This window comes from Boleophthalmus pectinirostris, unplaced genomic scaffold (genome assembly GCF_026225935.1).
Source record: "Boleophthalmus pectinirostris isolate CB_2022bp ecotype Guang Dong unplaced genomic scaffold, ASM2622593v1 HiC_scaffold_7, whole genome shotgun sequence".
NCBI classification, from domain to species: Eukaryota; Metazoa; Chordata; class Actinopteri; order Gobiiformes; family Gobiidae; genus Boleophthalmus; species Boleophthalmus pectinirostris.
Genome location: NW_026571473.1, coordinates 2,012,001 through 2,036,427, shown reverse-complemented (window position 1 = coordinate 2,036,427; position 24,427 = coordinate 2,012,001). Strand labels below are relative to the sequence as shown.

General features: G+C 40.0%; 1 protein-coding gene across 5 annotated transcripts; it reads right to left on the bottom strand.

The window, feature by feature from the left end:
- Window positions 1-352: 352 nt before the first annotated feature.
- Window positions 353-21,706, bottom strand: lhx9 (LIM homeobox 9). 5 transcript variants are annotated; one of them, XM_055164834.1, is made up of 6 exons: window positions 21,568-21,706; window positions 17,021-17,283; window positions 16,055-16,257; window positions 14,582-14,940; window positions 5,125-5,324; window positions 3,216-3,553 (listed from the first exon to the last, which is right to left on the bottom strand). In XM_055164834.1, exons 2-6 carry the CDS (start codon window positions 17,201-17,203, stop codon window positions 3,302-3,304), a joined length of 1,197 nt encoding a protein of 398 aa, XP_055020809.1. In that variant the 5' UTR covers window positions 17,204-17,283; window positions 21,568-21,706; the 3' UTR covers window positions 3,216-3,301. The 5 variants fall into 5 exon arrangements, with proteins under 5 accessions (XP_020783371.1, XP_020783372.1, XP_055020809.1 ...); XM_020927712.2 differs by lacking the exons at window positions 3,216-3,553; window positions 21,568-21,706 and adding an exon at window positions 353-1,036 and having other exon boundaries at window positions 17,021-17,578; XM_020927713.2 differs by lacking the exons at window positions 3,216-3,553; window positions 21,568-21,706 and adding an exon at window positions 353-1,036 and having other exon boundaries at window positions 14,582-14,937; window positions 17,021-17,578.
- Between the last annotated feature and the right edge of the window lie 2,721 nt (window positions 21,707-24,427).

Genomic DNA, 24,427 nt, shown 5'->3' with positions numbered 1-24,427 from the left:
AAAAGAAAAACATTTGGCCGACGTTCCAGCAGAAAAGTCACACAATGCACCTTTAACCACCAAACTCCAGCTGAGAATTGCAGCGTGTGCTCGAGCTTTATTATATGTTTTACACAATAGTTTACAGTGCAGCGTTGCCACGTGAACCACAACTACACACATAAAGTTCCACATTGTAACATTATTTTATAGCTGACAAAGTTTGCCTGTAGTCTCATCTTATCTCCTCTGCAGTGTTGTGAATGTCAAAACACAAATAAGCCTGTAGTCTTCCCCTCTTTCTCTCCGTGTGACATTTCCGAAGCTGTAACTGCTCACGAGAGACGCCATTTTTCACACTTTTTATTCGGCATCTGACATCCACTGGTACAATAAATCAAACGCAAATGGCACACACCTCTAAGAAAACGCCAACACCGCGATGGAGTTGCATGCAGAATGACAATGTTTTATCTTTGTTTTTTTTTAAATTATTTTTCCATCTCTCATTTTTTTTTCTCTTTTGTTGTCGTTCTTTCTTGCTCTCTTTCTTTCTTTCTTCCCGACGACGACTGCGGCTTTGGTTCAACTGTCCTCTTCTTCGTCCTCTTCTCTCCTCCGATCTCCGAGGAAGGCCGGAAAACTTGGAAAAATCATACTCAAAAGAAATCTCTACTTCAGCAGGCTGGTTCGTGTGTCGTGTTGGTTGTGCATTCGTGTGTGTGTGTAAGTTATGGAATCTGTATTTTGTGTTAGAGTTTTAGCGAAGCATCGGGAGAAAGTCGTTTACATGTGTTTTAAAGACTCGTCCGACCACCAGAAATTACATCTTTGTCATGAACATACAATAGTCTGAGCACACTGTGAGCATCGTCAGAATGTTACATGGTAGTTCTTGGTCAGTCATGGATTCAAATGGTTAAAAGTGAGAAAAGTTATGTTTATTCTAACGTGTTGTCTTCAATGGTGAGGAATTGGCATCCATTCTCTTAATAGTTTAGGGAATTTTCAAACTTCTGGATGTGGTATGGCTGTAATGCCCCAAGAATTGTTCTCCCTGAAAGAAATGGTAGAGTAAAATATATTAACTACAGATAGAACCTGCTTTACTGGCTCTTGCATCAAATTTAAGCTGGAATTTCTACTGATATAAGCATTAAAAATACTCAAATTATCAAGAAATGCTAAGTAGATATGTATGCGTTTTTCGTTAATTCTTATAAGCATTCGTGTCAATTTCAAAATTTGTAAAGCCATGCATTAAAAAGGTTTCTGACTACAGGGATTATAGATGCAAATTCATGGGGCATTACAATCAAAAAACCATAAACATCGTCAAAATAGGAGAGAGAAATTAAATTAAATTAAAAAATATGAGTGTTTTTTGTTTGTTGATGGTAGAAAAAAAAGGAAAAAAATTACGAAAATAAAATGGTAATGAGGAAATAAAGCCTGGAATTTTTTTTGTTAAAAGCAAATTATTTTTTATTCACACAAATTTTTATATATAACAACCGTTTGGTCCATAAATATTTAAGAGGGGATTTCGTATACACCATTTTTTTTGTATCAAGAAACAGGGAAAAACATGGACAATCTTGATAAACACTGTACCCAACTATTAACATGAAAATCCATAGAATTCTGGGCTAGTTTTGAAAGAGTGCAACCTGACATCGCTGCCCCCTGTGGCCACTCTCGTAACAGCATCACACCAGGAAGAAGAGAAAAAAAAAAAGAGAGTTCAAAAGTAAAATTGCAAAAAAAAAAGTACAATTCTAGTGAGGCGAAAATGTCGTAACAGAGAACATATAATCCTGAACTTTCTCCCAAGGTTAGCATTAAGGCACATAGTATAGAAGTGAGATAGGCAACATCGTCCAGTCGAGAATTTACAATTTTCCAGCCAAAATATAACGTTTTTTTGGTTTTGTTTAGTGGCAAAAACAATAAAATGTAAAACGAAGATGATTTTTTTCAATTTTTTTCAACTAAAAATATCTGAGGTTAGATTTCCAGCTCAAAACCTTTGCAGCACTAAGTCCCTTGTTTTTCACATTTTTACCCTGAGCAAAAAAATATATCAAAAAATTCAAAATAAAAAAAATAAAATTCTGGGCAGGATGTCGTGCAGCTATGAAAAAAAATGTACCGGTAAGTCAGTTTGATTTTTTTTTCTTTTTTAAACAGTGCCCAGATTTGATCAAAATTTTCAAATTATTTTCAAATTTTCTTGACTGAATTGACAATTTTTCCTCACAGTTGCGTATAGCGATTTTCACATATTGTTCTTGACTAAAAACATTCAAAAAGGATTCAAAGTTGAGTTTTACAGCACATTCTACATAAGCTTCCCTAAATGATTTCAAAACAGAACAAAATCCTTAAATTTATAGTGCTAACACAGTGCATACAATTACAGATTTCAAAAATATTCAGAATAATTTTATAAGATTTCTCGATTTTAAACCATAAATTAGGAAGGGCTCTGTACAAATAAAGCCAGCTAAAATATTTAAATTTTTTCCCAAACAAGCTTCAAGTTTAGAGTGAGTCCATGACGATGATTAAAACTGTCCGTCTGTCTGGAAATGGGAGTAATAAAGTCATAAAAAAAGAAAACAAAAACAAAAAAAACTACAAAGATGGCTGCCGTGCACTTCCAAAAATGCTACAGTTTTTAAAAGGATTCCAATGTGGCTGCGTCCTCGTGCACAGAACAGCTCTGTCTCTGTCTCGGCTGGATTCAAGAAAGAAAATTAAAGGTCCTGTATGACACTTTTTTCTGTTCTAATGTTGTTTTTTTCGTCACAAAACAGACCTGGAGTTGTGCTTTTTTGTTTCATTCACACATGTTTAACGCACAAACCTGCACATTTACGCCGAGTTCTTCTCTCAAATTGAAAAAACTCTGTTCCACTTTGTGACATCATCGAGTGGCGACACAGGACATGCTTTTCAGGAGGTGTTTTTAAGCTTTATACACTTTCACTAGAATCATTTGGATAATTTTAGCTCTGGAATTGCAAATCCGTACTAAACTAAAAAATAAGAAGTAGCTGTTAACTTGAAAACCACCACTTCGTGACATCACAAGGTGGAGCAGAGCATTTAGAGCTTTGGAGATGTAAACAAACTAATCATAAAGAGTTACTGAAACGTGTGTGAATGAAACAAAACACCAAGTCCAGGTCTGTTTTTGAGCCGATAACAACATTAAAACAAGTCTTAAAGCTCACAAGAGTCATTTTTGTGTAATACAGGATCTTTAAAAAAAAATAAAAAATTAAATAAAAATCAGAAATCGTCGGTTTGGAGCTGGTTAGAAAAGGTTGGTGAGAGTAGTCTGTGATGGGCTCCCCGAATCGTGGCTGTCCAAACTAGAGGTGACGGAGGTGACTACAGTGATAGAGGGATTGGTCAGGTCTGTTAGTGTGGCAGCGCTGGTGGGCGGAGTTAGGGCCCCGCTGTCGGAAGAGGGCGGAGCTAGAGAGGAGCCATCCGCCTTATCAACGCCATTCTCCTGCCGCAAAACGTTTCTTCTGAATTTGGCTCGTGCATTTTGGAACCAAACCTGCAAACCAATCCGAATGTGGTCTTTTACTGTTTTTGGTCAAATTAACGACAAAAGTACAAATCAGGACTACTGTATACTACTACTACTACTACTACTACTACTACTACTACTACTACTACTACTACTACTACTACTACTATAACTGCTACTATAGGCCTGTCATGATAATTACTATGGGTTTTAACACATGAGAGATGGGGCAGTTACTTTTAGTTGCCAATATTTATCTTGAATACTTTTTTTTTTTTTTGCAGTAGTGAGGAGATTTTTGACATTTTTCTGTACTTTGATAAGATTTGAGCCGTAAAAGGGTAAAGGTGCACTATGTAACTTTTCTGTCAGATGTTTTTTTTTTCCATGGAAATGTCATTGCTTTGTCTGGAATGTTTCGCAGTATGGCATTAAACATTTCTGTCGTCACGGACACCAAACCAGACCAAGTTACAGGTCAGATTTGTGATTTTTTATGTGTTTTTTGAGCTATAAAATCACCTGTAACTGAATAAATATAAAGTAGAGCTGTTTAAAGTCATACTGTGGAACATTCCAGCCAGAGCAATGACGTATCCATAGAAACAATCATTCGACGAACCTCAAAGCAAAAAGTTGCACAGTGCAGCTTTACATAAATAACTCCTATGGGCTGATTTGTTTTTCGTTTGTTAAAGGTGCACTGCGTAACTTTGCTGACAGGGTGTCCACGTATGACAGTTTCCATGGCGATGTCATTGCTTTGGCAGGTTCCACAGTATGGCTTTATAGTTAAAGACGCTGCATTTATGAAATTACAGGTGGGTTTTATTGCGCAAAAACAGCTTTCAAAACATGTAGTCTTATTGAATGTGGGCTCGCCTCTCCACAGATCTGACCTGTAACTTGGCCTGGTGCTGTCTCCAGGCGTAAATAATAACATCACCATGGAAACAAAGCACCAGAAAAGTTACGCAATGCACCTTGACGTACAGAATCAAAATGGAAATCTTGCTTTAGTTTTTTCACGTCAGTTAGAAATAGTTTGAATTTTTAATTTTTTTTTTAATTGGATTTCAAAATCTGTTATCGTGACAGGCCTAATCACTATAACAGAAATTTGCAAATTGAGGGCCAGTTATCGTAAAAATTGACAAAACATGAATGCGGATTCGGTTAACAAATCCAGTGCATTCTCTAAACAAAACCTGCACTCTTTTTTTTTTTTCTTGACAAAAACTATTTAACAGCATAAAACTGTACAAAACTTCATATTTTCAAACATAAAACTCCAAGAATGATTACGGCTTTGCACTTTTTGACTGTAAATTCTAAAAAATACAAGATCATTCTACAATTTTATCACAAATATAAACATAAAGAGCCCAAGAAAAGTGACGGATTTGAATTGCAAATCCCCCAAAGAAACCTTCAAACCAAGTCATATCTGTGCACTCTTTTGCGTTCTCGATTATCTAGAAGGTTACGTTAAATGGACCAAGTGAAGCGAAAACAAAAGTATGATGGTTTGAGATGGCTGGTGATGGGCGGTGCATGCTGGGACGTGGAAGGGAGTAGCAGAGTGGTTAGCGTCTTACCTGTAGAACTCTTTTGGTGAGGCCTGTTTTCTGGGCCAGCTGTTTGAGGTCCTTGGCGTCCGGGTTGTGGTTGATGGCGAAGTAGGATTTCATGGTGCGGAGCTGGTGATGCTTGAAGGAGGTGCGCATGCGTTTGGTCTTCTGTGTGGGGGGGTACGCCTGCTCGCGGTCCAGGTGCTCGCTGTCGTTCTCGTTACAGCCTGCGGGGGGGAGAAAACACACATGAATTATGGGTTTTATTTAGTGTTTTGTCACGGCACTAATGTTTCAGATTGTTTCGTTTGTTAAAGGCGCGGTGCGTAACTCTATTTCTATTTTTAATTTTGACTTGTACATGTACATTTATATAATTCTGCCTTATTTGACACACGTCTCTTGCTCTTTTTTTTATCTGGTATCCGTGGAGAAAGAAAACACAGATGAATTATGGGTCTTATTTAGTGTTTTGTCCTGATATTAACATTGCAGATTGTTTCATTTGTTCGTTTGTTAAAGGTGCACTGCGTAACTTTGCAGATGGAGTGTCCACGCCTGTCTCCATGGAGATGTTATCGCTTTGTCTGACAGGTTCTACAGTCTGGAATATACTACACGTAGGGCGACAGTTCAGTTTGTAGTGTGTTTGTCCACTGATCTGAAGGTTAGTGGTTCAAATCCGGCTCTTGACATAAACTTCACGTGTTTTTGTAGTTTTTTTTTTTCATCCCATTTTCATTTATATAATTCTGCCTTATTTGACACACGTCTCTTGCTCTTTTTAAAACAAAATCTGGTATCCATGGAGAAAGAAAACACAGATGAATTATGGGTCTTATTTAGCGTTTTATCACGATACTAACATTTCAAATTGTTTCGTTTGTTTGTTTGTACTGCTTAACTTTGCAGATGGAGTGTCCACACATTTATTATCTCCATGGAGATGTTATCGCTTTGTCTGGCAGGTTCCACAGTCTGGCATTAAATACTCAGCAGCTCAGTTGGTCGAGTGTTTGTCCACTGAGCTGAAGGTTGGCAGTTTGAATCCCACTCTTGACATGAACATCATTGGTTGAGCGTCAAATCCACTGACCCACAGGTTGGTCGGTGTGATTCCAGCTCCCACAGATGAATGTTGTTGTTGTGTCCTTGGGCAAGACACTTCACCACCTCGCCTCTTGTGTCTGTGTGCACTGGTGTGTGAATGTGTGTGGTTCCTTGTTTGTAAAGAGCTTTAAGTGTCTTAAATGTGGAAAAGCGCTGTAGAAAAATGTGACCATTTATTAAATTACAAGTTGTTGTTTTTTTTGTTTATTTGATTTTTTTTTTATGGAGAAAGAAAACACAGATGAATTATGGGTTTTATTTACTATTTTGCCACAATACTAACATATCAAATTGTGTTGTTTGTTAAAGGTGCACTGTGTAACTTTGCAGATGTTGTGTCCAAGTATGATTGTCTCCATGGAGATGTTATTGCTTCTCTAGGCATGTTTCAGGTTTTTTTTTTTTTTTCCATTTTTTGGAATCACGGACGAATTATGGAATTTATTTAGTGTTTTGTCACAATAGTGTTTCAGATTGTTTGGTTTGTTAAAGGTGCTCTGATTGTCCATGGAGATGTGATCAATTACACATGTTTTTGTTTTGTTTTTTTGCACAAAAATGGCTCATTACAACCTCTGGACAACGAAAACACAGATGAATTATGGGTTTGATTTTGTGTTTTGTCGAGATACTAGCATGTATTAAAGGTGCACTGCGTAACTTTGCTGGAGACATGTGATCGTCTCCATGGAGATTTTATTGTTTTCACTGCAAAAAGCAAAATCTATGTAAGTTCAAACGACTTAAATTAAGAACATTTTACTTCATTTTACTTGTCAAGTTGAATTTACTCAAATAATTCAAGCAACATTGTGCAAACACTTGTTTTAGAAAGATGTATTTTCATATTTGAAGTAGAAAAGCTTTTGAGAATTTGAATTTGAGAGTGAACTTTGATTAATTCAAGTCACCTTAACTTGGCTTCATTTGTTTGTGCAGTGTTGCTGGGCAGGTTCCACAGTCTGGCATTACCTTTAAATATACTGCATTTTTATTAAATTACTCGTGTTTTTTGCTCAGAAATAGTTCATTACAGCCTGTGGAGGAAGAAAGTATAGAAGAATTATGTTTTTTATTTAGTATTTTGTCATGATACTGAAATTTCCAACTTGATTTTGATACTAAAGACTTGACTTGATTCTCAAAACTGACTCTGATACCATGACAATAATTAAAAAAACACTCTTTCTTTAGACAATAGAATATGATTTTCTACATTAAATAGTAGAACTTTCTTTTCTATTCCATTTTCTCTTCTACTTGTTCTGATCGAGCTCAAGATGATTTAAAAGCTTGAGGAAAGGCTCATTTTTGTCCTGTAAATGTGACTTTTTTAGTATCGATACCTGTGAAAAATGAAGATCTAATTTCAGTTCTTGTTTTAGTATCGATTTGAATCTGATTTAAAATGAAAATACGCTATTTGCTGCAGTGAAATTCCACTCTGAAGAAATCAGGGCCTAACACTTCTACAATTTTGAACAGGAAGTCAGTGAACATGTTTCTATTATGAAGCTGTTTTCGATCGATATTTCAGATTGCAATGAACAAAATACCAATTAATCTACATATGTTATAGTTTATACTAAATAAAAACACTGACTTCTTGTTCAGAATTGTAAAACTGACTGACAAAACTCTTATTGGCAATTCACCAAAGCAGCCAGCACATTTTCTTTCTCTTGTTTTAATGGTTGAAAAATGACTATGTGACATTTTTAACCCTACGTAAATGACCAAGAGCTTCTGAATGTTTAGAATAAATGCAAGTAGGTACAACTAGGAGCTGTGGGTGGGGATAGGGGGTGAGTGAAAACAGAAATGATGTGAGCGCTGGAGTCTTAAATGCAAAACACACAGGATCAGTCAAACGCATGAATCACTGAAACACAATCCTGACTTAATGACAAGGGAGCGCTCTTATAGTCTGCTTACAAGCTCGTAAAAGTCATGGATCTGGTTTGGTCTTCTTCTAGTCCTGGTTTAGTCCTGGATCGGTCCTGGTTTAGTTCTGGTTTAGTCCTGGTCTAGTCTTGGTCTAGTCCTACTTTAGTCCAGCTTCAGTTCCGAGTTTAGTTCTTTTTTAGTTAAATTTTGGTCCTGGTCTAGTTCTTGTTTTGCTTCAGTCATGAGTTTATTCCTAGTCCTGGTTTAGTCCTGGTCTAGTCCTGGTCTAGGTTTGCTTCAGTCCAAGTTTAGTCCAGTTTAGTCCTCGTTTAGTACTGGTTTAGTCCTTGGTTTAGTCCTCATCTAGTTCCGGTCTAGTCCTTCTGTCCTGAGTTTTGTCCTTTTTTTAGTCCTGCTCCAGTCCTGATCTAGTTCTGGTCTAGTCCTGGTTTAGGCCGGCTTCAGTCTGGGTTTAGTCCGGGTGTAATCCTGATTTAGTCCTGCTCCAGTCCTGATCTAGTTCTGGTCTAGTCCTGGTTTAGGCCGGCTTCAGTCTGGGTTTAGTCCGGGTGTAATCCTGATTTAGTCCTGCTCCAGTCCTGATCTAGTCCTGGTCTAGTCCTGGTTTAGGCCGACTTTATTCCGGGTTTAGTCCGGGTGTAGTCCTGGTTTAGTCCTGTTTCATTCTGCGTCAGTCCTGATTTAGTCCTAGTCTAATCCTGGTCTAGTCCTGGTCCTACTTAAGTCCTGGTCTAATCCTGGTCCTTCAGTCCTGGTCTAGTCCTGGTCTAGTCCTGGTCTAGTCCTTGTCCTACGTCAGTCCTGGTTTTATATCCAGTGTGAAAGTGTGCACAGAGCCTGTCTGTTTTTTTTTTTTTTTTTTTTATAGGTTACCACATTATTTTGAAATGTGAGTGTTTTCAGATTTCAGATGAAGCAGTGGCCAATGTTCGTTTATGGTTTAGGCAACTTTTTAATCAAAAATTGTTCCACAAAAGTCCACAAATGTTGAACGGACTTGACCACAAATGTAAAATTCCTTTGTAATCAAATGAAACAAGTGCCACATTTTGGTGCTATAGTAAAAAACACATTTTGCCGTTGTTTACTAATCAAAACACTTCTCTTTTTTTTTTCTTTTTTTCCCATAGTCCCTTTAATTCTAGTCGCATTAATGATGAATCAGGTCAAACATCTGTATTCTCACTTTTGTAATTACCACCGCTAAAAGTTCAGACATCGTGTGAACAAAAGCTATTGTCTAGACGCTAAAAAGGAGCTTTTGTGGAGGTGGAGCGGAGCTTTCACAATGGCCCATATAAATGACGTTATTGTTAATTACTAAAAGGTTTCAGACGAACCAAACGGGACACAACATAATATCATCAAAAATAGAATTTGGATGCTACACACAAATCAGCTGACAGCAACAAAAACGAAGGCCTGTTAAAAGAATTTGATCATATTTTAACAATTTAGAGTAAAGTCACATTTTTGAGCAGCAGTTAAGTTAAAAAGTCAGAGTTAAAATATAGTGTTGATGTAAATAATGCTAAAATAAAAAAAAGTGTTCATTCCACTAAGTCACCTTCTCTGTGAATGAACAAACTGCAACAATGTTCAAAAATATTAAGGCCTGTTCAAGGAATTTGATCACGTTTTAAAAGTCCTGGTCGAATCCTGCTTCAGTTCTGAGTTTAGGTCCAAGTTTATTCCTGGTCTAGTCCTGGATTAGTTCTGGTCTAGTCCTGGTTTAGTCTTGGTCTAGTCCTGGTTTAGTCTTGGTCTAGTCCTGCTTCACTCTCAAGTTTAGTCCTGGTCTAGATCTGGTCCTGGTCCATTTTAATATTGTAAAGTAAAATTATTTGAATAGTGGTAAAATATAAAGTGAAATAGTCCAAGTTTAAATTAAAATATTGTGTTGACATTAACTCAGAGACTGATCATTAAAATTACATTTTTCAGTATTTTTCTTTTTTTTTTTTTTTTTTTTTACAATTTGGAGTTTGGACAGTGCTGCAGGACTTCTTTGGTAGAAACTGTGATCTGAATTTACTTTTGGATCATTTTTTATATGAAAGCTGTTCAGTTCGTTTCAGAAACATCAGCGTGTATTCAAATGACTCTGACCATTCTCTTCAGATGAAATACTATAGATATAAAAACTGTTCTACCAGTTCTTTCTGTGAATCCTCAGTTAAACTAAATATTCTTATTCTGTTTTTATGATTTGAAGTCTGGACAATGTTGAACAATGATTTCTTTTTACTGAATTTCAATTTAAATCCACTTCTAGATCATTGAGATGATGCAGGTGCTTCAGTTCATTTCAGAAACACCTTGAAACAATACACAAGTCAATGTGGATTTAAATGACTCTGACCATTCTCTTCATATCAAATATTATATATATATATAAACATTTCTATATGTTCTCTAAGTGAATCCTTATTTAAACTAAATATTCAATTTTTTTTAATGATTTGGTTGCACGATTCATTTCAAAAACATCTCTGAACTAAACAAAAGTCAGTATGTGCTGAATACTGTATATACTACACTACTACTACTACTATATAATATTATATACATAAAACCTCGCCTCTGTTAATCTCATTTAAACAAAATCTTCAATTTTTTTTTTTTTACGATTTCAAGTTTCTTTGTATGACATTTTTCAGATGATGCAGGTTGTAGTTTTTTCCAGAACATCTCTCCAGAAAAACTAAAGTCAGTGTGTATTGAATGAACATTATAAAAATTATATATATAAACTGTGCTAAAGCTCCTGTACGTGAAACCTCATTTAAATGAAATATGATCATTTTTTTCACAACTTGAAGTTTCGTTGTATTACAGTTTTCCAGTTATGCAAGTTCCAGTTTATTTCTAGAAATCAGTTTGTACTTAAATGACCATGACACTTATGTTAATATGAACAACTATATGTATAAAAAGGGCTAAACCTCCTATATGTGAATCTTATTTAAAAGAAATATTCAAATATATTTTTTTACAATTTCAATTTTCATTGTATTTCATTTTTCAGTTTATGCAGGTTCGCGTTTATTTCCAGAACATTTCTCCAGACAATCCAAGTCAGTCTTTATTGAATATATATGATATAGTCTTCATTTGAAACTCTTGCATCAAGCACAAATTTCATAAAGAATCTTACAAATTTAAATTTCAGATTTGACAAACTCTGGATAAAAGTGTAAAAGTGCATGACGATTCACCTCAATATTCTGACTTACATTTTCCCAATAGTCTGTAAAACTTCTCAAATTTAAAAACACACAAACAAGTGCGTCCAAACCAGTTTATTTCTCTATTTATTTTTGAGAATCCTAAAGCTCAACTTTCAATATTCGCCTCAAGAATGCACATATCCACACTGTAATCATACGAGACTGTATACACGGCCTAATACTAATGCGTCTCATTTGTCAAAGAGCTGCATTACGTTTGGGTATTACTAAGTGCTGCTGGATTTTCGATTATAAATGAGCACCTTTTAAAAAGATTACAAAACCGACACTAAACGCTTTCTTTGATTAAACACTTGTTTCGTTAAATGCCACGCGCAGCTCGCAAATATAAAAAAAAGTACTTTCTAAATACCAAAAGTGGATGCAGACAAGGGGGCTGCTCCAAAGAACGCATAGATTTCTCGGTCCCTTTGTGGTAAAGTGCTGACCTCGGACCGTTTTCGCCAATATCAAAACATTGGCTCAGCGTTTTATGTGAAGAATGCAACACAAACACTATCCAAGGCTGGAACCGCAGGTTATCGGACATTAACGCGCCCAATCTCTCAGAATAAGCCCGTTAAGAATTTTCCAACAATTATTTTTTATGTCGCTATGATTTTTATGTTGAAAATTATTGAAATTCAAAACCAACGCTAAAAGCAGATATAGTTTGGATTTGCAGTGCAGTTTTTGTATGAATTTGAATGTTTTAAAACCAGCTGTGACAAAAAATAAGCTAAGAAATTTCATTTTTACTTCTGAAAATTTCATAACTACACAATTTGCTGTAAACAGTAAAAAAATTAAAAGGATTTATGGGAAGTTAGGGCTTTAACCACGTCGTATCTGGGGTTTTTAGAGCTAATTTTCACATTTTTATTTTAAGTTTGAAGATTTTCACACTTCATCATTTGCGATTTCAAACATATTTTTTTGATTTTGATACTAGTTTTAGTATCGATTAGAATCTGATTTCCGGCTTAATAATTGAATCTTTTCGCTGAAATTTTCACTGTATAATTATCAACATTTGGAGATTAAGAATTTTTATCTTTTTATCTTTTCTAACACTCTTCGTTTTTTTGATTATATTAGTGGATTTCTGTGTAAATGCAACATTTTGAGCATTTAACGCAATCAAAATCTATAATATGTAGTGTTTAATTGTTAATAATCGCTATGGCAACAGTCCTAACCCATAGATATAAAACTTCCAGTTCACAAACATAATCAGAGCTGCTGAAAAAAGCCACTGTTTTGTTCATTTCGTTCGTTTCTTTTTTCCTTCAGTGCCATTAACTCCAGCTGCAGGTTGGTGCGGTATTTACGGTGTTCCAGGAGCATCTCGCGCGGTTGGGAGAGATTTGTTTGACTAGATGGTTCCCACTAGGGGTCTCTGTATCCAAGCAGACGCCGTAAGAGCTGCGCCTTCTCCCCCGGGACCAGTGTGTGAAAACAAACGGGGCCAGACTCACCAAGCACCGGGCGAAAGCACACGCACACGCACACGCTCTTCCACGACGCCTTTACGCTCAACTCCACCGGTTATTTTGGGCATGTTTAGTATCACTGTCCACTGTTATTAAGAACTACATGATACTAATTCGAATTTACCAATCATTTGCTTTTCTGTTTTTTATTTTCTCTTCGGTTTGGTCAGAATGAAGCTGCAAAATCTTGTTACTTGAATTAAGAAAGTTTCATCACGATTTCAGCAAAACAATCTACAAATGGAAGATTTTTTGTACACACACATCTTACTACACTTAAAAGAAAAGCAACTCTGTGCACTTAAACTAAAAAAACACAATGCAATGTTGCTTAAATTAAGAAATTATTGTTAGATCATTTCACTTGTCAAGTTGAATCGACTCAAAGTACAATATTCTTCATTTTTAGGTCATTTTTACTTTCTGTTTCTGTTGCTTTTTTACAGTGTGGGTTTATACTTGGACAATTTGTTCGTCTAAAATGTCGACATAATTCCAGAGTTAGTCTATAGAGGCGTCTCTGTTGGGTATAGGAAACATATTGCGCTATAGTAAACCCGGAGCCTGTCAAAAAACCCCACGGGACACAGCTGTGATGTGCGTAATAATCAGTTTACATTTCAACTAGCCATGCTTTTCAAATCCTCCACGAATTAATATTCTCTCTACTAACCATATGACGCTATTTTAAGCTTTTTCTGTCAGGCACGTCTCACTGCCAGGCGCACATTTTCCTGGTATTTTTCTACCGGGAGCAGCATGAGAACGGCCCGTATTTGCATAATGTCTCTGAATTGTGTTTACGCCACGAACGAGCCGGCTGGCTGCTCCGAGCTTCCAACAGCGCGCTGCTCAGAGCCAGTGGGGCTTTGGTTCGCCTCGTCCCCCCGCTGAAGGCCCCTCTCTCCCGGTCTCACATGTGAACGGACCGCGGCTGCCCCAGGGGCCAGAGATTCCGACGTCAGCTTCAATTAACTAAGAACAATTAACGCGCAGATTACCCCTATTCCTCCCCATTGACCGGGAGCGCAGTGACCAACTTTCTGGGACGTGGTTTGATTCGCACAAAGCGGACAACAGAATGAGGGCGCCGCGGGAGGGGGCTGGGGGTCGCGTCAGAACATCCACACACCCCGGTCCTCGATTTTAGGTGAAAGCTACATTTAACACGAACCTAATTTAGCCGAAAATCCACGTGATTCTTACTACGAATCAAAGCCACGGTCACGCCAAACGGGATTTCACGTTTAGTTAAATGCGCTGTTTACGCATTAGCCCCACATCACATTTACTCGCTTTACACAGTTTCTATACAATTATTATGATCCAAATTAGAGTTAATTATCACGTGAGCGCAGGTTAGGGTCATATTTCAATAATTAGCGTGAAGGAGCAGGCCATTTAAACGCAGCTCTAATTAAATGCGCAATTACGCGTAGCCAAGATTTAACCAAAGAAACGTTTTTTTGGCCTTTTTACGCATTTGGCTTGGATCATTTTAACGTGATCTGCTTCCAGTATGTCGCTGGGCAAGATTTACAGAGAGATGTGTATCAAAATATAATAGCATTAACGTGACTTCATGAATAGAGCCTGTTTAGTGTAGGAGCAAACGCAAGATGTTTTTTTGTGTTTTTCTCTGCACTTTTAAGGCTGTAGTGTAGAGAAGATTATTCAAATGTATGAATTGGTTTTACACGTTACACTCCAGCCCCGTCTGTGTGAAGGCTCCTCCGGTCTCACCTGTGTTGTAGCTGGAGATGTCTATTCCCATGGCGGGGCTCTTCCTCTTCCTCGGCCGGCCCTTCTGCGCGGTCCCGGTGCCGTTGAAGTAGGGCAGCGCGAGCCCGCCGCTTTTGGCCGCCAGCTCCGCGAAGTTGATCTGCTGGTGGAAGTCCGCGCCCTGCACCAGCGTCTCGAAGTGCAGGCGGCAGTACACGAGGCTGTCCTTCATGCCGAAGTGGTCTCCCGTGGTCAGGGTCTTGTTGCAGGTGGTGCACGTGAAGCAGCTCAGGTGGTACACCGAGTCCCGCGCGCGCATCACCATCTCCGAGGCTGAGATCCCGAGGTGGCAGCGCGCGCACCTCTGCACGGAGAACCTTCTGGAACAGAGGCACAGTCAGGACAGGCGCACGCGAGAGGACACAGCCAAAACTATAATAGGCCCATATAAACATACTAACATGTCTGCTCCAATGAGTCCTCATGATGGAGACAAGGCAGCACACAACACACACACTGCCTCCTGTGAGCCAGTACAGGTCTGATTGTTACCAGCAGGCCCGAGCATTCCATCTGTTTACAATACTGCAGCCTATTTAGTCCAAAATCAGAACATTTTGGAGATTTGGTCATTTTAAATCAGGACTCAGATTTGGACACAGGACCCGCAAAGCTCCAAACACCACGCCGGATTTGACACGTGACCGTCAGTATTTCTCACATCTTTTTAATTGAGAAAATAGAAAACATTTTTTGGCAAATCGGGGCCGTGCGCAGATGGGTTCGGAGGCGATGGAACGCTTGGTGTTAATGTTGACGTCCAATGCTCTAATTCACAAGCCATTAACACGTGCGTCGTATGTTTTGTGTCCAAATACCTTTGAACGTGCGCGGGACTGTGCGTGAACCCGTGCGTGAACCCGTGCTAAATGTGGGCGTGCACCGCTGACCCGCGCTTATCCTGATTCCGAACCACGCCGGGCCACGCACGACACGCACACTATTCCAACACAAACCGCTGTGAACATTAAGAAGCTTTAACCACGTTTTTACAACATTTTTTATGACTTTTTTTTTTCATTTAGCCAAATCATTGTCAATTGAAAATATTATATTCAAAAATCAGTTGTCTAATAATTTTACCAGATTTAAAACCAATTTCTAAACACAAATTCTGTCGAGAAATACACAATTATTGTAAGTAAAATAAAACAGGGGGTTTAAATGTAGTTTTTCGCCTTAACAATTTATGTATTACTATAAATATTTATGCTATTTATTTAATTCTAATTTCTAGTCACACAATATTCATATTTACAAACTATGAACAGGATTCTCTGTGTTCTTAATAAATATTGAGATGAAGTGTATTAACAGTAAATGCGTAAAATCTTAGGCCTCTTTACGCACGACCGTCATGGCACTGTTCTGCTCTGGAATAATAAAATGTGGAGGTGCTTTGTAAAACCCGAGCTGCACCGTGTTTTTTCTTACCTGTAGTAGTCCTCTTTGCAGTAGATGCTCCCGTCCTTGGCGAAGCACGTGAGCTCGGACTCGAGGGCCAGTTTACATTCACAGCACTTGAGGCAGCGGAGGTGCCACTGTTTGTCCACGGCCAGGAGGTAGTATCGGTCCGAGATCTTGCCCCCGCAGCCGGCGCACAGAGCGGGCTTCTCCGGGCTCATGGAAGGCATGGTCTGCGCCAGAGACACGAGTGAGAGCCGAGCAAAGACCACAGCGCGAGGCCACCTACATCCACCGCGCGCTGATCTATAACTGCACGACTTTTAATCAGTGCCACCGCGTTAAGCTCTGGACACACATCGACTTTTGAATAAATGGACTTGACTAAACATGGGACACTACGAACACTAGGCAGGAAAACACGCCAATCAAACTAGAATCAAATACGCAGTGTGGAATTTAGTTTAAAAACATTAGATTAAGAATAATAATTTTGTTCAAAAACCAGACAGCTCATAAAATGTTAATAATTAAACCTCATTTACCAGCAACGATATAAAACATTGACTGTAATTATTAAAATACATTTACACACTGATATTATAAAGTATTAATTACGCACAGTGTCACGTTACTACACAGTCTAGAAAATACTACAATTGTCCAGGTAATTATTCTGATAGTGACAACTCAAATAAGGAAGAGGATTATTGCTTTAAATATTCAAACATTTTACGCGAGGCCTAATTACCTTGGATTTATTTGTGAAAATTATTTCCAAATGGAACTGGCCTATTTAAAAAGCAAAACTACACGAGATAAACACAATACAAGCATTAAGAATTATCTGGGTATAGCTACAAATATATTTACGAGTAACACTGGGTGTAAAATCGTTGCTGCGTTGACGCACTGGACCAAAACACAGGGCACGGTTCCTCACTCATTTCCCCCGGATCCGAGAGCTCGAGAGCGGCCTGCGTCGGCGCTGCTTACCGTCTCCCTGCCGTTGATCTGCATGCCCTTAGTGAGCCGCGCCTCGCTTTTGGATCGCCTCTCCATCTCCTCCATGATCCCCTGGATGTGGTCCCCGGAGATCCCGTGGAAAAGCATGGCCCTGTCCGCTCCGGTGCTCAACGTGCAACTGCCTCTCTCAGTTTTGCAGCCCACAACTTCCATATAACTGTCACTGTGGACTGCGCCCCTTCTCCCGTCAGCGCGGCCAGAGACGTGCCCCAAAACTCTGCTTCAACTCCGGGCTGCAAACAAAAGCGACACGGAAAAAAGCTACAACATGGAAGTACACACACCAGCGTCCCTGCTTCCCGGATAGAGTCCACCTCCTTCTGGGGGAAAAAAAAACCAAAACAGCCGCAGTAGTCCGAAAACGAGAGGAATAGGCCGGGGAGATGGAGAGAGGAGGGGGCCTCGTTACGCGCTGCCCGTCGCCGCTGATACCGAGTCAAAGTTAGTTTTCTGGGGGAATTCTCTCCCGGTTTCCCGCAGCCAGGTTCCGCGGTGCTTGGAGGTCAGATTGGGACTGGCTGCGTTGGAGATCCGTGCCCTATTTGTGAAGAGAGCAGCTCGGCCCAGTCTGAATAATTTCGGTAGGAGGAGTTCCCTTTCTCTCTCTCTCTCTCTCTCCCTCTCTCTCTCTCCTCTCCTCCGCCTGTGTCATGCCCGCGCTCACTCCATCACCGCTGCTTTCTATTCGGCAACAAAGAACTGTCACTCTGCCCCTCCGAAAACTGGACTACTGCTTTACGCTATTGACATTTTCATTACTTTTATTCCCACATTTATGGCGAGGGACAGACGCAGACAATACGCTCCATGTTTAATAAGAGGCTCTTTTATGGCTACAGTCTGAAATAGAAATGTAATGTTTGTCACAGCTCGTTTTAAGACCAGTTTATTTGTTCAATTTGGGCCTGAGGTTTTCGAATTAACAGGCTCGATTTCAATACGGGTTTAATTTGCTTTTCATTAAATTGTAGTTATTCTAAAATTACGCACCACGTGTATGAACATTGTTTGGGGAGGAGAGGTGATCAGTGATTGGTTAGAGGGCGTGGGCACGTTATATTAAAATTTGAACACGCAGTACAAGTTAAAATCTTATTCTAGGAGCTAATTGTGACGTCTGTTTTGACTAGGATCCCACCTGTGAATGGTTTTAAATAAATGTTAACTAAACCGAGGAATATTCTGTCCAGGTCGAGTAATAAAAATAAGAAATAGACTTTTACGCAATTACGCAAACTCAAATATTGTACAATTATGCACGGTTTTACGCATAAGCAAACCAAAGTTAAAACCTTGTCACAATTAAATCCACACAATGTAAAAGAAATTGCAAATATTTAAAATTGATGTTAGATAAAAATGAGTGATTATTACTATCAAAAATAATCAGTTATGCAAAAATGAAACCGTGCGTAAAAAGCCGTCTTGTCTTTTACGCGTGAAAATTTTACATTTACGCAAAACCAAGCTGTGTTTCTATACAGTAGCCAAATATGTGGAGCTGCATTAAAGAAGCCAGTCAGGTCTAAGGGCCACGAAAAACACACACTGTTCGTAAAAGGGCAGCCTGGAGCCCTGTGTCCGGAGTGTGGTGACAACATGCCCGGGAGAGGAAGCGTTTCTTCGGGCGTTTTTCTTCACAGACGTCGCCCATCCTTAAGAGGTGATCTGGACTAAAACAATAGTGCTACACAGGCTATAACGGGAGATGCCGGTTTGTTCCGCCATTATTAATAGATTTACGGAGGCTCGGGGGGAGTGCAGGTGTGTGGACACTTCATCTCAAGACGTGTTACATTACCCGGCGTGCCCCCCTCCTCTCCTCTCCCCGTCTCCCTCTCTCCTCTCCCCGTCTCCCCTTCCCGCCCCCACCGCGAACTTGTGTTGTTTTAATTGGAGGCCCCATGATAGCAGCCAGCAGCTTCGAAGGGTGTGAGGAGAAGGAGCGAGGGGGGAAATGGATGCTGCTTCTCGGACATAAGCTGTGTGGACGTGTCGGGGGTTACCGCGGTGCCAAAATCACGATCCAACGCGCTCGGGTCAATTGCGTGTCACCAAAGACGTGCCAACAACACTTGGCTTTACCTGTGCCAAGCGGCCTAGAAAAAAAAACAAAAAACAAAAAAACAAGCACGCACGCTTTTCCCCACACAAAGAATCATTCCGCATTTAAATCCTGTGCGTAATTAAAAGTCTAGATTTCTCGGTGTGTATATGAAGACATCGGGAGCGGCGGTAATGCGCGTAACGAAGGGTGTGTGGAGCTGTAGCCCGCAGCGGTGACACTTCGTCTGACTGAAGAGGCTTAACAATGTGTCAGTGCGCGCGCGGGGGCTCAGGGGACACGCGCTTTGTGTTGCAGTTGTTCGATTCCCTTTTACCGGGCTCCAATTAAGACATGAGGAGCGAACAAAACAGGCTGCATTTAATCCGCTAATATTGCACAACATGAAGGTACAGTTTACGTTTTCGCGTCGCTGGCTATCCAACGCGTTTACGGCTGTGCGTAATGGTGAAATGGCGTTTACAGCAGCTAATTTTACCAGTGTCTGTTTAATTATTGATGCCAGTTATTGCTAACAAAAATAGTTTTAGCATATGGCCTCATAACACAAGGCTTTAAATAGGCCAAATTGAACCATATGCATAAAGCTCTTTTATTAGTATCCACAGTTAGGATGACATTTTGTAGAATAATTAAAACTGGAGAAATTCTGTGTGCCAAAATTATAATTATAGTTTGTTTTTAAAGAAATGTACGTCTTTTTCATTTTGCGTAAATCCGTTTTGTTTCGTGCATTCGCCAAACTAAAACAAAACTATACGGATTTATTTTTTTCTCTCGTCCTTTTAACACTACACAGCCGCTCCCATGATACATTATTTAACATTAAGTTGAATCACGTTTCAAGCATGACAAATAAATTAACACGTGTCCGTTTGGGTGTGTGAGGCAAGACGCAGCGCGCACTGAATCACACGCGCTCACCTTGTTTTTTTTTTTTCTTTTTTTTTTTTTTTCGTATAAACTATTCCTCCAGCAGCCCTCGCCTATAGCCGTGTAAAGGTGCATATAGAGCGGTCTTACCTGCGGCAGTGCGCGGCAGATCCGTGAGCAGACTGCGCGTGAGGAGGGAGCACAGCGGCGGCACGGGGAGCGCGGGGAGCAGGGGGAGCGCGGAGGCAGCCTCGCGGTGGATGGGGGGCTGGCTGTTCCTCGTTGGTGAGCTCCACTTGCACTCAGCGCGTCAATTAAAACTCAACACATTTAAATATTCCACCTCGCTCCTCTCCGCGCGCGCACACAGCCCGGCAACGCGCACGCGAGCCGGGTAAGCCGAGCAAGCCGTGCAAGCACCACTGGCCTCCTAAGTTGCGGGTTCAATCCCCAGTCATGTTCGTCTTGCTTAAAGGTAATTAAGAAGCGCGCAAGATCCAGCCAAGTGTCTCCAAATATTGCAAAAACGTGTTGACAATTCTAACTATTGTGACTTTAAATACAAAATCCCCCTGTACAGTATATTGTTGATAAAAGACTCTGCTCCAAACCTTAAAAGAACCTCTAGTGTAAACCGGAGATTTGTTGTTTACAAGAGCCAAATGGCTACCACCGGCTCCCAGGAGGATTGCTTGGTGAGCTCTGGCCTTTGTGAATAAATCACTGCAAAACTCGCAATATATAACGCAATAAAAAGACTCAGCACTGGAAAATAAAATGGAAATACCGGTAACACTTATAATATGTTCATTAATTAGCTTTAATTAGCATGAACAAGTGGTGAATTCATAATGAGCAGATCGTTAATGAAGAAGATTGAGGTTTAGGAATATACCTGGACTCTTTCCTAACACTGAGCTCTTCTTTAAGGAGTTACAAACCCAAATGAGTCTTAATTTAGTCTTTTAATGCTTTTTTAAAACTGTAAATATTGTTATAAAGTGTTACATTTCTACTAAACCAAACCGTAACCACGTTTTTGTTGATTTTACGCACGGACCAGGCAATAGTTAAACCGCAAATTCCCCGTTATTGGCTCGTAACACCCAAACGAAGCGCGCGGGTTCCTTCTGGCCTTTGCATCTGCCAAACGGATCGGTCAAAAAATATGCAAATGTGCGGCCCCACGCGCATCGATCCCCGCGAGTTAATATTTGGTGAAGTTCGACGCCGCGTCCGTCTCACCTGGAATCGAAGCGTCATCCATATTCAACGGGATTTTTTACGCACGCGCCGAATCCTGCCACATCAGCCTTCTGCGTAACGACTCATCTGATACGGGATGTGTAATGGCGCGCGCATGGTAATACTGTTTATGTTTTGGAAATACTTCAGCCTATAATATCTGATTAGGATCATTAACATTGCAAATATATTAATGACGCGAATTCACGATTTAAATCAATACCAGGATATAGTGTTAAATTATAATAAGGCATTGAATTTTTTTAATCAGTATGCAGGTTTAACAATGGTACACCTTGGAACGAATTAACGCTTCATAGATTTAGATACACACCCTGCGTATTTGGCGTTTTTATCCATGATTGTTGTAAAAGTCGTCATGAGGAGGCCCGTATCGTCGCGTATAGAAAGAGAAATTCGTGTCATAATTTCAAACATTAGCTCGACGTTAAGCATATTGTGGGGAAGCCGCGCGCTCGGAGGGAATATAGTGACAATTAATTAGAAGCGCGCGTCCTGCTTGCGTAAGTGATCCCGTGCCACGCTCGTGCTTGGTGCTAACAGTCATTTTGCTGTGCTCTTCCGCTTGGGTTGACATCACAATGTGTCTCATCAATAATGCAGAGGCTCCGAGGTTTGTGCTCTACACACGCGGAGCAATGATACCGGGGCTGCTGTCTCCTCCGCTCCACCAACACCACCACCAACACCACCGCGGCGCCGCCTGTAAACAACCCGGGCCCCTGCCTCCCCTGCCCGGCCGCGGCGCGCACCCCTGCTCCGGCGTAGATTACCACACATCCAGGGTTCAGCTATCGTTTAAGGCGGGCGAGGTCCCCAAAGCGCGGCCCTGGGAGAGGAGAGAAAGAGAGAGAGAGTGAGAGAGAAGCAGAAAAAGGAGAGAAGGAGAGAGAGATGAGGTGGTGGTGGTGGTGTGTGTGTGTGTGTGTGGGGGGGGGGGGGGGGGGGGGTCTCCTGGCTGGATCCAACGTGGAATCTGTGCTTAAACGCTGACAGGATGAAGGAGCGCGCGGGGAGGGAGGGAGAGGAGAGGGAGGAGGGGGAGGAGGAGAGGAGGGAGGGGGCTGGATGGTGGTGGTGGTCACGTGGTGGAGAGAAGGAGAGAAGGAGGAGAGGAGAGGAGAGGGAGGCATCCGGGACGTATTTACTAACATCAGCGCTCTATCTTTCTTGCTTTGGCGGATGAGATAAGCAGCTACCGGAATGAAAACGCGCCAAAAGATACGGCGGAGGGATACAAGAACTGTTTACTTTAGCATTTTTGGACTTTGATACGAAGGATTTACAAGAGTAGAGACGCACCAAAGAGACATTTATTCATATTGTTCAAATAAACCCAAGGCAAACGTGCTCATAAATGTAGTCCAAACTGTTCTAATCACAGTGTTGTGGAGTAACAGATTACATGTACCGGAGTTACATAATCAGAGTACAAATGATGAGTAACTGTATTCAGTTATAGTTACTGTTTCAGTGAGTGGTAATTGGATTACAGTTACTTTGTTGAAATAAATGGATTACTTTATTATTATTATTTTCTTCTTTAGTAATTCCAGTCATTGCTGGAAACTAAACCAGGTCTAAACTAGATCTAAACAAGGCCTAAACCAGGACTAAACCAGGTCTAAACCAGGTCTAAACTAGATATAAACAAAGACTAAACCAGGACTAAACCAAGACTAAACCAGGGCTAAACCAGGACTAAACTAGGACTAAAACCAGGTCTGAAAACAGGACTAAACCAAGACTAAAACCAGAACTAAAACCAGAACTAAACCAGGATTAAACCAGGACTAAACCAAGACTAAAAGCAGGACTAAACCAATTCTAAGACCAGAACTAAACCAGGACTAAAACAGGACTAAACTAGGACTAAAACCAGGTCTAAAACCAGGATTAAACCAGGTCTAAACAATATGACAGTAACAGTAGGTGGACATACTTTAAAGCAGCAGTGATCTCATAAAAAAATCATTTTTCTATCAATAATATTTTTAATCTGTTTAAGTAAAGACTGAACTTTTGATGGTCTTTAAACAGACAAAACATCTCATGTTCAGATTTCCTCGTCTTTGCTTCTCTACAGTAAACATTTGTCTGTTCATGGAGACTTGGGCTCAACAGACAATTTGAAGAAAACAAACAATAATTTTCAGGATGTGTTTGGTACATTCATGTTACATTACTCACTTTAAGTAATTTCATGCATTACATTACAAACTACATTTTGGGGGATGTAATCTGTAATCTGTAGGGGGATACATTTTAAAAGTAACCATCCCAACACTGCTTATTATTTGCATTTGTATCGTGCGTCTTTTTGGAAACTGTTTTGTTTTACAGTTTGGACTGAACTGGAAGTGTGTGAGTGTGACCAGTGGAAGTTTTGTTTTCTGTGTGTCCCCTCCAGCAGGGGGAGTAGTGAGAACCACACTAAACTCCTTCTAAATACAAATACATGGTTTAAAAAGAGTGAGTGGAGTTTGGAAATCCAGCGGAAATGTCACAATGCTCAAGGCCAACAGCATGACAGTGTATGATGATGTATTTTTTTTGTTTTTTTGAGGAGTCTGTTTCCATAGGTTCACAATTAGGCATTTTATTCTCATTTACCCAAACAAACACTTTAACTGAACTTTCAACATCTTTGCCTTTTCTACTTTAAAGCTGCACGGTGTCAGCCTTCACACTTTAGAATCTTCTCTCTGTGAAAAGTTTTTCTTTGTCTGTAATGTAATGAACCCCAGTTGAACTTATCTTCATCCAAGTCAGATCTGCGGAGAGACACACACAGTGAGAATGTATGTTTGTATTCTTTTGTTTTTTTAAGTATCTTTAAAGGTGCACTGTGTAACTTTTTTGCTGAGGGTCCGTCATCTTCTTGTTTCTATGGAGATGTCATTGCTCTGTCTTGGAATGTTCCACAGTGTGACATTAAACAGCTCTACTTTACATTTACTCAATTACAGGTGGTTTAAGAGCTCAGAAATACCAAGAAAAACAGACATTCTAACTGTGAGCGAGGTCGCCTCTCCACAGATCCGACCTGTAACTTGGTCTGGTTTGGTCTTCATGAAGATAGAAAGGTTTATTTTTTTAGTTTTATTTTTTAAATTTAATTTGCAACATACAACAAGCACATGGACATTAGACTTGGTGACACAATACAGAAA

What these genes read in the sequence shown, in the direction of transcription:
- lhx9 (XM_055164834.1), bottom strand. Translation starts at nt 17,203, where the DNA reads ATGGAAGTTGTGGGCTGCAAAACTGAGAGAGGCAGTTGCACGTTGAGC. An exon ending in TGCAAAGAGGACTACTACAG is followed by an intron (nt 14,941 to 16,054) that starts GTAAGAAAAAAC and finishes CCTCTGTTCCAG; the next exon opens with AAGGTTCTCCGTGCAGAGGT. An exon ending in CATCTCCAGCTACAACACAG is followed by an intron (nt 5,325 to 14,581) that starts GTGAGACCGGAG and finishes TCCCCCCCGCAG; the next exon opens with GCTGTAACGAGAACGACAGC.